At 42.8% G+C, this 13233-nt stretch overlaps 1 protein-coding gene across 4 annotated transcripts in view; it reads left to right on the top strand.

Annotated features, from left to right (window-relative positions):
- The window catches only part of nr6a1a (nuclear receptor subfamily 6, group A, member 1a), a 75582-nt gene that overhangs the window by 60265 nt on the left and 2084 nt on the right, over positions 1–13233 (top strand). For all 4 annotated transcript variants that reach the window (XM_085786339.1, XM_085786340.1, XM_085786342.1 and 1 more), the window contains 5 exons: positions 6588–6818; positions 8434–8489; positions 9414–9574; positions 10396–10626; positions 11816–12070. In XM_085786339.1, coding sequence (XP_085642465.1) covers positions 6588–6818; positions 8434–8489; positions 9414–9574; positions 10396–10626; positions 11816–12070 — 934 coding nt within the window. The remainder of the gene's footprint in view (positions 1–6587; positions 6819–8433; positions 8490–9413; positions 9575–10395; positions 10627–11815; positions 12071–13233) is intronic.

Below are 13233 nucleotides of genomic sequence, written 5' to 3' on the forward strand. Positions count from 1 at the left end.
TACACGAGCCATATGGTCAAAATTTTTCGATTTATCAATGATCCTAATTCTATAGACTCTATATAATCCAGCTACAATTATACAGTAATTAACACAATAAAGGGGAAGTTCAGCAGTGGAGTTGACTTTTAGTCTCTGGTGCAAAATTTGAGTTGATCAGACTCTGCCTGGCTAGTGAAATCATTTTACCTCTAACAGTCTGTAATGCAACTGTTGTTGTTAAAAAAAAAAAGTCTCGCATTGATAATGCTAATGATATTAGTTTATCATCAGGATTATTTTCTCTCTTGTCGAAGCTCCAGAGCCAGGAACGACATTGCTCAACTGTTTTCCCAGAGTTTCACCATGACCAGTGAACATCATGTGTAAAATGGGTGGAATTCCCCTTGAAATCATCTTGACGGCTTCATCTGTCAGTCAAACTAATGTCCGTGGTACAACGACCATATAAGTCATTTATCCACCAGTAGGAGTGAAGCAATGGCAGAGACACAAGACCTTTGTTCTAATGTAATGTAATCTAACAATAACAGTGTTACGCTCGGGGAAACGTCACAGTTTGGTTTGGTTTGGTTTAGGAAGAAGAAAGCCTGGTTTGGGGTTAAATTAAGTACTTCTTTAAGGTTAGGTGTTGTCAGCAATAAATGCTAAAGAACCATGAATCATCCAGTGGCCCTAACATTCCCCCTAACACAGACTTTATTGCTCTTTATGCTACATCAACATCTGCCATCATAATCACTACTACCACTAGGTGTTGTTTCATAAGCTGCCTGCTTTGCACTGGTCAGACTCAATAAGACCGTTACCAGACGAGGATCATGTAATCCCCCAGACCACAGGCTCACCTTTGCTTCAGTAACCCTCTGTACTAATTGGTAACTCAGAACCATGTAAGCGGCCAGATATATAAATGATTACTACTTCATCATTACAGTCTCATCAAAAGTGCCTGTTTTACTGCAGTTGGTTGTCCTGCTTCTGCATTCAGATGTTATTTATTTATTTATTGGACTTATCTCCACTCCTATTACAGTAGAGGTCACACCATTTACGGGGCTCTCTGCAGTTTAAGCAGCAAATACAAATGTTTAGCCTCTGGGTCAAACATGCTGCAGACTTTCAACCTTTTACAGTGAAAGCCTTCTGTAAATGTCATGAATATTTAACTGTCATCTGCAGGCAGGAGGAGGAGGAGTCATAGGACGTGACACGCTGAGATCAAGTGTGTGAACGTGTGAATCGGCCTGTTTATATGGTGGCCATGCACTTGAAAGGGTGAGAGATTTGGCAAATAAGCCTGAGTGGAGGCAGCTAATAGCCATTGTGTTTTTGACTCATGGAAGGAAGTTGGGCCTTTCACATGGGGTGGCCAATGAAATATACGGTTTTAATGTCTTCTCCGAATGAGCACATGGTCCGACAAATGGTTGGCTGAGGAGGAGGTGAGGGTCGGTGCTGCTTTCGCTGATTTGATCCTCCACGTTACTTATAGTAAAGTAAGTGTGGAGAGGATCACTGCAGTGAAAGCTTTTGGGTTTTTTTAGCTGTTGGTGCAGGTGAACGATTAGTGAAGTTTGTTGGAGTTTCAGGGAGGTGTCGCTCTGCCTTGCTCTGAAGCTTAGCTGCTTAAAATCTCTTTATTCAGACTTGAGCTGAGTTAGTGCTGAACTGCCCCTCAGCTCACACTGTGTCACCCAGCCTGAGATCCATTCAGAGCTGAGGACCTGGAAATGAATACAGAGGATTCAGCAGCTTCTATCTATAGAAACGTATGTGGTTTGTAACGATGGTGTGACAGCATGTATTAGAGGTACCCTTTACCAACAATACAACACAGATTCAAAGGGAAAATGATGCTGCTCCAGTATAAACCAGTGTAACCACAAGTATAAGACATCAAAAGCTCTGGAGTAGCAGCGATGAATCCTTATAACAACCTAATGTGTACATTTTTAAGGGTTAAATTAGATTTTCACAATATTCTAATATGTTCAATAAAGTCACCACCAGTGATGGTTTAATTCAGTTATATTATTAATGATGATGTCTGAACAAGATAATTTCACTTGTGTAAAGATTGACTAATAACCAACAAAATAAACCATCTTTATGAGGGAGGAAAAACTATTAGTTGATGTGCAGCTGTTCTTTGTGCGAAGTGAACATGTTTAGTTTTAGGAAACATTAACAATTTATCAAGAAATATTCTGTGGATGAACATGATGATTGGTTTAATATACAATTTAAAATTCCTTAAAAACTATATATTTAATTTCTACCATACATTTAGGTCACACTGCGTCCTTAAAAAGACTACAATATTTCTCTAGACAGTTTATAGTGTAACGGCTCTGCTTTTTCCTCAGATGTTGGTCCGGCTCTGGCCTCAACCTCGGCTGCCGGCATTAGTTTTTGTACCATTTATACACAGAGGCCGAATAAAGGCGGCTTATTACCGCCTTGAACAAACTGTGTAAAAAGGACTAGAGACAACTTAACCTCTGTCCTGTGCAGAATTAATCACCACAACGGTTAAATTCTCTTCTCAGGAGGGGTTCGCTGTTTGAGACATACAGTATGGCCGCCCCTACAGTCTCCTGCAGGCAGCAAACTTAAACCTCACAGCATTTAAATGGTAATCTGTCTCTGGGCTTTAGAAGTCCTCTATTCACCATTCATTATCTGGGAGAGGCTTTATGCCATGTGGTCCCCCACCTCCTTCTAATTACCTTTAGTACATGAACCCTGCAGGCTGCTATGAACCCCCCCCCCCCCTTCTCTCTCTTTCTCTCTGGGAGGCTTAGCTCTCAGCTCAGTCACATGGCTCTGATGAGCTGCCCCTTTAAACGACTCACACACTCACACACACACACAAAAGCTTAAGCCTTCTCATTTGAATATTAAAGATTATGTTACTATAGCCTACCTATTGTCAAAACATGACGCCTTTTAATCAGTGATGGGGGGACTGGGTCGGACACTGACAACCGCCGCATTATCAGGTTTCTTCGCGTCTCATGAGGTGGATCCTAAGTAACACCTGTGTGTGAGACTCTTCGGCGGCTTCGTCCTCACTCTGCAACAGGTTCAGGAGTCACTTCTTTCTTCTAAAGTGTGAGATTTTGCCGAGAACGGAGACGAGGAGCAGGGCTTCCTGATTCCATATTGATTTCAGTTACAATATCGTTACAGTTTGGATATCAATGGGATTCTCAGAGATTAATGCTGCCAAATAATCCTGTTAGATTATTGAAACCATTAAAGTTTACTTTAGGAATGGCCACACATCTGCCATATGACCTTTCAGTGACTGTATTTGTGGCCTTGTCTGTTATGTATCTGTCTCTGAAGGTAGCTTTCATCTCCAGCAGCTTTAAGGTGGAATGTTTTCTTGCCTATTACTCAATACATAATTGACGGCTGGATCTCGATCAATACACCTTACATGTCAGTATGACAACTTTGACCATTTCATTTGTTTTTATTGTATCTCTTACATAACACACCTCTGAATTTTCTTTTCTTTTGTGCTCAAATTTGGCCAAACAACTACACATGTCTAGGCCCAAAATAATTAATTTAATGTAATTTTCATCACCATGATTGTAATCAGCTTGAAAGCTGCAATGCTTTCTGCAAAAACCTCTTAGAGCATAAAAGCCTTATTGACGTCTCTTCCTCAGCCACTGGTCCAGTTGTACCCGGTTTGTGTAGCTCATCATTGGAGCAAACGTATCAAGAACTGTATAAAGCGTATTGATATCTTACTTAGTTCTCAAGATCAATTGGTCACAAACGTTACAAAGGGGTCAGACTTTGTAGTCAGTAGACAATAGCTCATTAATGATTTGTCCAGTCATCATTAATCTTGATGGATATCTTTCGACTGTGTTTGGGGGGAAAAAAACCTGACATTTTGAGCCTGATCCATAGAGGGAACCACACCACACATTTCAAAACGTGTAACTCAAAACATTGAGGAGTTAATTTGAACAGATTTTAACAAAAATTTGTGGGCGTGGCTCAGTTTACTTTAAACCAGAGACATGAAAACTGGCACCATAGCTGGAGATGATGTACTGATGCTTCTCACTAAATACGATTAGAATTATATACGTATACGAATATATATGATAACCTGATTACAACTGGCCTAATGAAGCACGTAAACCTTAATTTGAAGAAATGTTCTTAATCATAGAGAATTATTATTATTACGTATATAACTCAGCCAATACAGTATAAAAATAGCATGTCGGTGAACAAAGCTGCCCCCCGCCCCGACCACCCTACACATGCAGCCGTGCAGGAAACCGGCTTGTCTGCCTCCATTATTGGCTTTTCAACCACACAATCCTATAGGAGGGTAAAGGTCCCGCCTGTGTGTAGAGCGGTTTGTTGCTCTGCTCAGGAGTCTTACATTAATCAGATGTGCAGGTTAATCTCAGGCTCAGCAGGCAGCATTAACCTGCTGCTGGACAGCAGACTGTTACGTCTCCTTCATCCTCTGCGCTTCACATGTGGAAGCTGTGTATGAAAACCGCTCTCATTTTGATCACTCGGCCTTTAGCTCTTCACATGAACAGGTCACATTTTATTTGTTTGCCGCCGTCCCCTGATCGGATGACATCAATCAAAAAGTTAGTTTTCTTTGTGTGTTTTATTTAAATACTTTTTTAGGTGGCTGGAAATGATGACAATCAAGTTGCATTATTGGTAATGTAGGCACCAGATTTAAAAGCAGAAGTAAGCGGAATGTTTGTGTTAATATAAGTCTTAAATAGTTATATCTTCCGACAGCAATCACTTATATAGAGTGTTTGGTCCGAAACACGGGTCTGTCAGTCACTCTGCTCTGCTGTAAGCCGAGGAGAAATTTTTCCTTGTATCCTACAACCTTTATCCAATGAGGAGAGAGAATGGCATAAAGGGGCGGTCCTCTCTGTGTGTGCAGCCAAGGGATGCACGTGAATGTGGTGGCGTAGGGACGAGGGCGGGGGCTGCTAACTCCATCGGCTGACAAGAAGTTAGCCAAAACGACCGGATCGCTTACTTCTGCTTTAATATAATAAGGAAGACTGATTTGGAGTCGGTTCATGTGTGATAAAGGGAGACTGGCGTCAAGTAGGGAGCAGTATGACACTGTTTTAGTCATACGTATGTGTTGGACAAGGAGGAAGCTTCATCATATCAGACCCATTATTATCATCATCATCATGTTGTATCAGGTCCTGATGTTTGATCTGAGTGAGGCTTGATTCAGGTCAGTAGGCGACAACACTCATGCAGCAAAGGCCAGGCTGAGCAGAGCGAGCTGCTCCCTGTAACCATGGACTCCAGCCCATCTGCTTCCTCTCCAGCTGTTAGTAGGAGGGGTAGAGTGTGTGTGTTTGTGTGTGTATGTGTGTGTTTCATAAAGCAAAAGACCATCACAACAAAATTTGTGTGTGAAAATGCTCCGACTTAATTCTCAGCTTCCTTGATGAGTTTGATTATGTGCATTATATGGCCTGGAGGTAGAACGGGGATTAGGAGAAGATTTCCAGCCACGTTCTCAGATCGCTGTATTTACACTTTTGAGAGCACCTTCCTCACATTCAGTTAAGAAAAGCTTCACAGAGTAGGATCCATCTCTCTTTGATCCTCTCCTAAAGTCTCGTCACATCGCTATGTTCTCCTTTACATCCGCACGTCACTTTGAATCAGTTTCTATTAAGAATTTGGCCTTTTGTTATCATCTCAATGTCTCCATCTGTCATCATGCACGCTGCAGTGAGCCTCTCAACTCCACCAACTTCTACTACTATTTTTAATGCTCTTTGTTCAGGACATCCTGTTCCACACCACTTCCGTGCCTTGAGCCCCCTCCTCCTAAATATCCCCTCACATGTGTTCCAAATTACCGCCCTCACTTATTCCTGTCTTAACAACTTTTCACAGTTTGGAGTGATCAGCAAAAAAAAGTGTGTGAGGGAAGGCGAAGGTTAATGATCACGTGGAACATCCATAGCAAAGAGAGAGGCTGCTGTGGACTCAGTAGATTTCCAAAATCGTGATTAGAGACCAAGTAGAAGAAGTGATAACGTCCTGATTTAAAGGTGTTGGATGGATTGAACACACACAGCCGCACATAGCACAACTCAAAATGAGAAAGCAGATTTTATACAGAGAACTGTGTGTTTCCTTTAGAAGGCAATGTCCCTGTTGTTGAGAGGAGAGGAGAGAAGAGAAAGGAACGGTTGTAAACAAATCACTTGTGTTATATCAGGTTGCTGCTTCTGAATAAAACATACACAAGACGTCTCCACTCTCCATCCTGCTGCCTGTTACACCTCCACTTTCACAGAATGAGAGTTGGAGCTTAAGGATCCTTTGGATTAGCCAGCGCCCAGCTAGCACTTAAGCCCCAACCGCCCCCATGATCTCAATTAAAAACTTGTGCCTTCAGCAAGGTTTTTTTTTTTATTTTTTTCTTTTGCACCCACTCTTTTTTCACAGTGTGGATGAATTAGTGTAAAAAGTTTGATGAAACGTTTCTAAATCCTCCCTCCTCCACCTCTCTTCCTATTTTTTTGCCTCTGCAGATGATCCAGCTGACCAGCGTACTTGTCTCATCTGTGGAGATCGCGCCACAGGCCTGCACTATGGCATCATCTCGTGCGAGGGCTGCAAAGGCTTCTTCAAGCGCAGCATCTGCAACAAGCGCGTGTACCGTTGCAGCCGCGACAAGAACTGCGAGATGTCGCGCAAGCAGCGCAACCGCTGCCAGTACTGTCGCCTGCTCAAGTGTCTGCAAATGGGGATGAACCGCAAAGGTAAAGTGTGGACGCACCGAAGGTTTTCAGTTTTCATTAGGACCCGTTTTGGCCCCGTCTGGAAGAAAAGTTTAGTCCATTAGACGCCCAGAGCACATGAACACAGTCAACAGTAAACCACAGATCAACAGGCCAGTTCAAAAACCAACCTATTGATATGACTTCATGTGTAAATGTTTTACTTAATCTCTTTTTTTTTTTTGCACTTGTGAGCGTCAAGCATTTATATACAGTATACGCCTCAGTAGCTGTTGATATAAGCACATCTCTACCTGTTTTTTATGATTACATCTGATTGCATATTTACATTTCAATGAATGTACATATATTTATGCTGTGAGCATTTTCTTTTCTGTTATCATATGTCCTGAACTATTCAAATAAAATGTGATAAGTTAAAGCAGATATCAGTGGCACGGCCATTTCGGCTAATGCTGTGTTCAAGGCAGGCTTTTGAAACCGTAAGTTACAGCTTCAAGTCACAACTACGACTTGGTAGCGTTCCAGGTAACCCGTAGCTCGTGTTTTTACCGTCCTGTTGTCTGTGAAAGTTCCCTATAACGGCCACTCGTAACTTCCGACCCGTGAACTCGCACCAGATCGAACTGGTATGACTTCACAGGAAGGAAAAACACAAAGTACGAGTTTCCTTGAACGCACCATGAGTTAGCAGCCCCCGCCCTTGTCAGGCATCAATTGGTCCTCGTGCTACGTCACCACATTCACGCGCATCCCTTGGCTGCACACACAGCCCTTCATGCCGTTCTCTCCCCTCATTGGATAACACTTGTATCCCACAAGGAAAATTTTCTCCTCGGGTTACAGCAGAGCAGAGTGACGGAGAGACTCGTGTTTAGGCTGAAATACTTCATGTAAGTGATTGCTGACGGAAAATAGGACTATTTAGGACTTATATTAACAAAAACATTCCACTGATATCTGCTTTAATTAAGATTTCACCTTTATACCAATAAGATAAACAAATGCTATAAAAAGCCATCTAAGAAAGTACACCATATGGAAAAAACTAAACAAAAAAAAACTAATTTAAATCCACAAACCAGCAAAGTCTGATTTATCTTTTTCCTCCTGTACCCTGACTATGGGATTTTCTGTCCCAGTGAATCGGTTCAATTACAATAATTTACTTTAAGTTTTAGATTTGCTCTGCCTTTACAGCTGAGACAGAAATGTACCAGTTCTACCAAATAGATATTTTTGTCACAGTCACTCAGGAGCTAGTGAAAGTTCATTTTTGTGCCACATGCATACGATGCCACCTAGTGGACAGAAATCCTAACTTGACCTTTCAGGCCTTCTCCTCCATGCTGAAGGCCCCGTCTTTCATCAGTAACTCTTCAAAGACTTGATTAAATTTGTTACTCTCCAAAGATTTTTGTTTTAGTTTGTTCTCTTTTATTAAATAAATTTCCTGTTTTTAACAAGCTCGTCCCACAACACAGAAAATAACACATTTCCTGCCAACAAAAAACAAAAAAGTCCCCCTGGATTTAAAGGATGTCTGTTTGCGCAGCTTTAGCCACTAGGTCGAGCTGTGAGAGTGGTCATGGATCATGTTTTGTCAGTGGATGAATCCTGTCTTTTTGTCTTGCAGCCATCAGGGAGGACGGTATGCCAGGAGGCAGGAACAAAAGCATAGGGCCTGTTCAGGTAAATCACTGACTTCATGTTCAATAATCACCAGAAATGTTGTTTTCGTGACACGCGCTGACCCCCTCTCCGCTCACAGATGTATTCCTTTGGCTCGGTCCCAGAGTTAGCTCACTTACCATGAATGCATTTTTACTGCACAAACCATTTACTTAAATAACACCGAGCTGGAGTGCTGTAATGCTAATGATGTAGGTGTACTCGCGAAGGTTGTAATGAGAGTGAGTCCTGACCTTGTTATATCATCAGTATAATCACGTAGTGCTGATTATTCCTCCATTCAGCGCCGGCTTCATTATGAACGCTGGTGAGAGAGCAAATGGTCAGGAGAATGGGTGACACGAGGCTAAGTACCACTGAGCCACTATTCAGGGGAGGGATGTGGTCAATTCATCCCAGCTCAATTCAGCAAGTCAAAGACACGCGCGCACAGAAACGCCTGCTTCCATCAAAACACAGCTTTATTTCTAAAACCCTAATGAAAAGAGGACCTCTCTGTCATTAATATGGAATGAATTGCTGTTGCAGTGTATGTGTTGAATTGATAGAAATGAAAGTGAATTGACCCCAGCCACAGACACAAGACACCACATTTTCCTGCTCGCTAATGCCTTTCAAAAACGGCTTTTTTGTCTGAGCTCTCTCCCTGCACGGACCTGCAAGGATGTAATTGTTTTAGGTGTGTGTGTGTGTAGCAGTCAGTCAAACACACACACACACACCTGTTTGCCCTCCTTTGGTCCTCTCTGCAGCTCCCTCTTTCATTGTGCGACTGTGTCCTTGCTCCTCAGCATTTTAGTGAGAGGCAGCTCGGAGCTCGTCACTGCTAATCAATTGAACTGAGACTCACACACACAGAGCTTTTACTCGTATGAGGATGTGCTGTAAACTAAGCTCCGTCACTCTCTATTTGTGTCCATGTAGATCACAGAGGAGGAGATAGAGCGGATCATGTCAGGGCAGGAGTTCAAGGAGGACGCCCCGGAGCACACCTGGGGTAACAACGGCGACAGTGACCACAGCTCTCCCAGCAACGGAGCCTCGGAGGGCAACCAGCCGTCACCTGCCTCCACTCTGTCATCCAAGTGAGTTGTTCCTCTCATCCACTCAGTTGCGCAGCGCCAGCGCAGGGCCCCATCATTGAGATAATGAGCCGGCCCTGACTGTCTAACACCTCGTTCCGGTCTCACCCAGACTGAAATTAAGGCATTCATCAGCCTTAAGAATGCCTGAATGTGCAGCTCCTAGGGCTCGGTGATGATAGCAAAAACACAAAGAACTTGCAGCACTATCTGCTGCGTGCGCTATGGAGACGAGTGCATTGTCTATCTGCGCTCATCAAGGACAAATATTGTCTAGATACGTGGATGACGGTATTTATTTTAGAGTCTTTTTTGTATAAACATGAAGTTTATCTCGGCGGCCCGGGAGCTATTCAGAAGAATATGTGTTTTATCAAATTAAATCTGAGCAGAAATGAACAACAAAAACTGAACGCCTGAGCAGCCGGGGCTTTGGTATGCAGGTAGCACACACACTAAAAAGTTTTGTCTACAAGTTTCTGAGAAAAAAATTGTAAAAAACGGTTAATTAAAAAAGACACAAGGACTCCAACCTGGTGCATTAGATAAAGCTTAAAGGTTGTAAACCATGATGTGGCACAGCAGAAAGGCAGGAAACAAAGGAGAAATCTCAGTCTACAGTATATTTCGTTATTAAATAAAATGAGAATGTGGCTCCACCAGGCTGAATGTGTGTGTAACCTTCGACCTCTGTGTGTGTGTGTGTGTGTGTGTGTGTGTGTGTGTGTGTGTGTGTGTGTGTGTGTGTGTGTGTGTGTGTGTGTGTGTGTGTGTGTGTGTGTGTGTGTGTGTGTGTGTGTGTGTGTGTGTGTGTGTGCATCCAGCCGCTCCGTGGAAATGAACGGCTACACAGCGGCCCTCAGGGACCAGTACATCAACACCTCCATGTCCACACACTACCAGCTCCTGCCCCACCTCTTCACCTACGCCGCCCAGTCTGGCCTCCTGGCGCCCCAGCCCCGCAGCCTCTACCCCCAGTCCCACCCGCTGGTGCTGCAGCTGGTGGCTGCTGAAGACCTGGCCCCGCTGGCCACACCTATGCTCATAGAAGATGGGTAAGAACATGCAGCACACACACACTCACACACTCACACAAATGTGTATTACACTCAAGTAAAATACGTAGGGTACATATACAGGCTAAAGAACAGTGTGTGTTTGACCATCAGATGATTGGAGGTTTGAAAGGCCTGTTGTTTGTCATGTCTGGTCTCCTTAACTACAAACTGGCTGAGAGATTCTTTGAAATGAAGCTGATTTGTTCATTTTCAAGATCAAAATGCCTAGGATTGTGTTTATTTGGTTTTTCAATCACGGAAGGCGCTTTGAATTCATCCTGCTGGTGTTTGATCTCCATCTGCCACTCAGCCCATGTAGAGGTTTGAAACATTTGCTGAAGGCTGAACCAGCTGCAGACTGGCCTCCATGTAAAATCCAGGAATATGTGCGCGAGGACATGTTTAATATGCAGCCAGCTTATAAATGTGTGCTGTGAAGAGCGGAGAGCAAGATATAGATTTAAACAGCTCTTTCTGTGTAGGACACCCTGAAGATGTTTTTCATTTATTTTGGTCTTCGGAGAGCAGAAAGGAGCCACCTGGTGGTGCAATTCACCATTACACACTCATAGATCGACTGAATTTATTCTCTCTCCGTCCTATAGATGTGCAAATGAAGAGCGTTTTCTTTCATCATCGATCACAGAACACGAATTGGCCGTTAGAGTAGCAGCTTTTTTCTTTATTTAGTGATCGTGCATAACACATACAAGCAAAACACACAGGGTACATACAATGGGCAAACAAATGACATCAAAACAAACACTGAGACATGATACGTAATATAAATATAATTACATTAGTTTAATAAAAATGAAATAGTGATATAATTTAAGTGTAGTGCAGTGCTGTTATTACAGGAAATTGTATTTTCTATACAATAAAGTAACTCTGAACATGTTATATCATTATAATAATGATATAACATACATTAACATATTGTTTAATAATTAAGATCAAATCAACTAGTGTCAGCTTCTGTCTCTGTCTAGAGCAGCAACATTCAATTTCCATTTCTGAACGTTTATGAGTTTATGACTGGGTATGAGTCACCGCTTCCTGTTCAGCATGTCCTTGAATATAAAGCGCATAAAGTATTTTATTTGAAATGTGTTTGTCTAATAACCTGCGTCACGTTACACCACAGCTCTCATTCTGACCCCGTGTTGCCTCGTGCGTTTCTCAGGTACAAAGTGACACAGGTGGAGCTGTTCGCCCTGCTGTGTCGCCTGGCGGACGAGCTGCTCTTCCGCCAGATCTCCTGGATCAAGAAGCTGCCGTTCTTCTGCGAGCTCTCCATAGAGGACTACACCTGCCTGCTCAGCTCCACCTGGCAGGAGCTCATCCTGCTCTCCTGCCTCACCATCTACAGCGCCCAGATCTTTGGAGACCTGGCCGACGTCACCGCCAAGTACACGCCGTCCGACGACGAGCTGCAGGGGTGAGTCAAAGAGGGGCGAAAGACTTTAGTTAGAGCTGCCTTCAAGTGTTTTTTTATGTCACATTCTTATGTTTTTTTAATATGCATAGGAGTAATGGTCAAAAGCATGATAAATAAAGAGGAACTGTGACCCTATCCCACTATGCTTAGTCTGTAATAATTCAACAAAGAGCATAGGCAGAACATGACTTCAACAGAAGTGAGCATCAGTGAGCATCTTTAACCTAAATGTCTTGATCTCATAACGCAATAGTTTTAGCAACATTTACTTTACAAGATGAGAGTTGCATGATCAAGATGTTCAGTGTCTGTTCAGGAGTATGAGTCAATCTGACCAGTGTCAATCAGTGTAACATGCTATGATGAAGATTTAATCAGGGGTGGCGATTGACTGTGTGTTAACATTTAAATATGTTACAAGTACAGTTTGACAAGCATAATCTGCCAGACTCTCCCCTGCAGTTTTATCTATATAAAATAATGACTGAAGAAATTACTCTCATTCATATGCGTTGGTCATATCTCACCTACACTGACTCATTTTTGCCTCCCACCTCTCTTTTGTGGAGCTATTAACATTCACAAGATATTAAGTATTTGATTTAACCTGCAGGAGTTTTTGCCAATTCGATATTTCACATCAGGAATTAAAGGTTCCCCTTTTGTGCACTCAGTATCTCAGACGGTTTGATTCCCCCAATGTGTTGTTGTTGGCAGAGGGCCAGCGAAGTGGTGCGTGAATGGGAGGACTCCTCAGGACAGAGCTGTGTCTAGCACCACCTCACATGTGAAATACATACGTGTCCCATGTGAAGTAGAAAAGGAGCAGTGGGAGGTTTTTATTTCTCTGTAAATCAGAGCAGAATTATCTGACCTCATGACCCACATCCTGCTAATATACAGTGTTGCTGCGCTGCTGCTTTGCTCAATTTACCTCGAATTTATGAGTGAATGTCTGATTTACAGAGGGAGGTTAGAGCCAGAAAAAACAGGGAACTGATGTTTGATGAGTGGAGTTAAAGTTACTTTGAAAAAGCTGTGGGATTAGGAAGACGTTTGTTAAGCACATCCAGTCGATCTGACACATTCCCTCCCTCCATTCTGCCTGTTCATTGAAGCACGGAAGATAATGACGTTGAGGGGATTTTACATTCTTTTTCTCC

Source organism: Trachurus japonicus, chromosome 9 (assembly GCF_045865225.1).
Source record: "Trachurus japonicus isolate A0001 chromosome 9, Traja_1.0".
NCBI classification, from domain to species: Eukaryota; Metazoa; Chordata; class Actinopteri; order Carangiformes; family Carangidae; genus Trachurus; species Trachurus japonicus.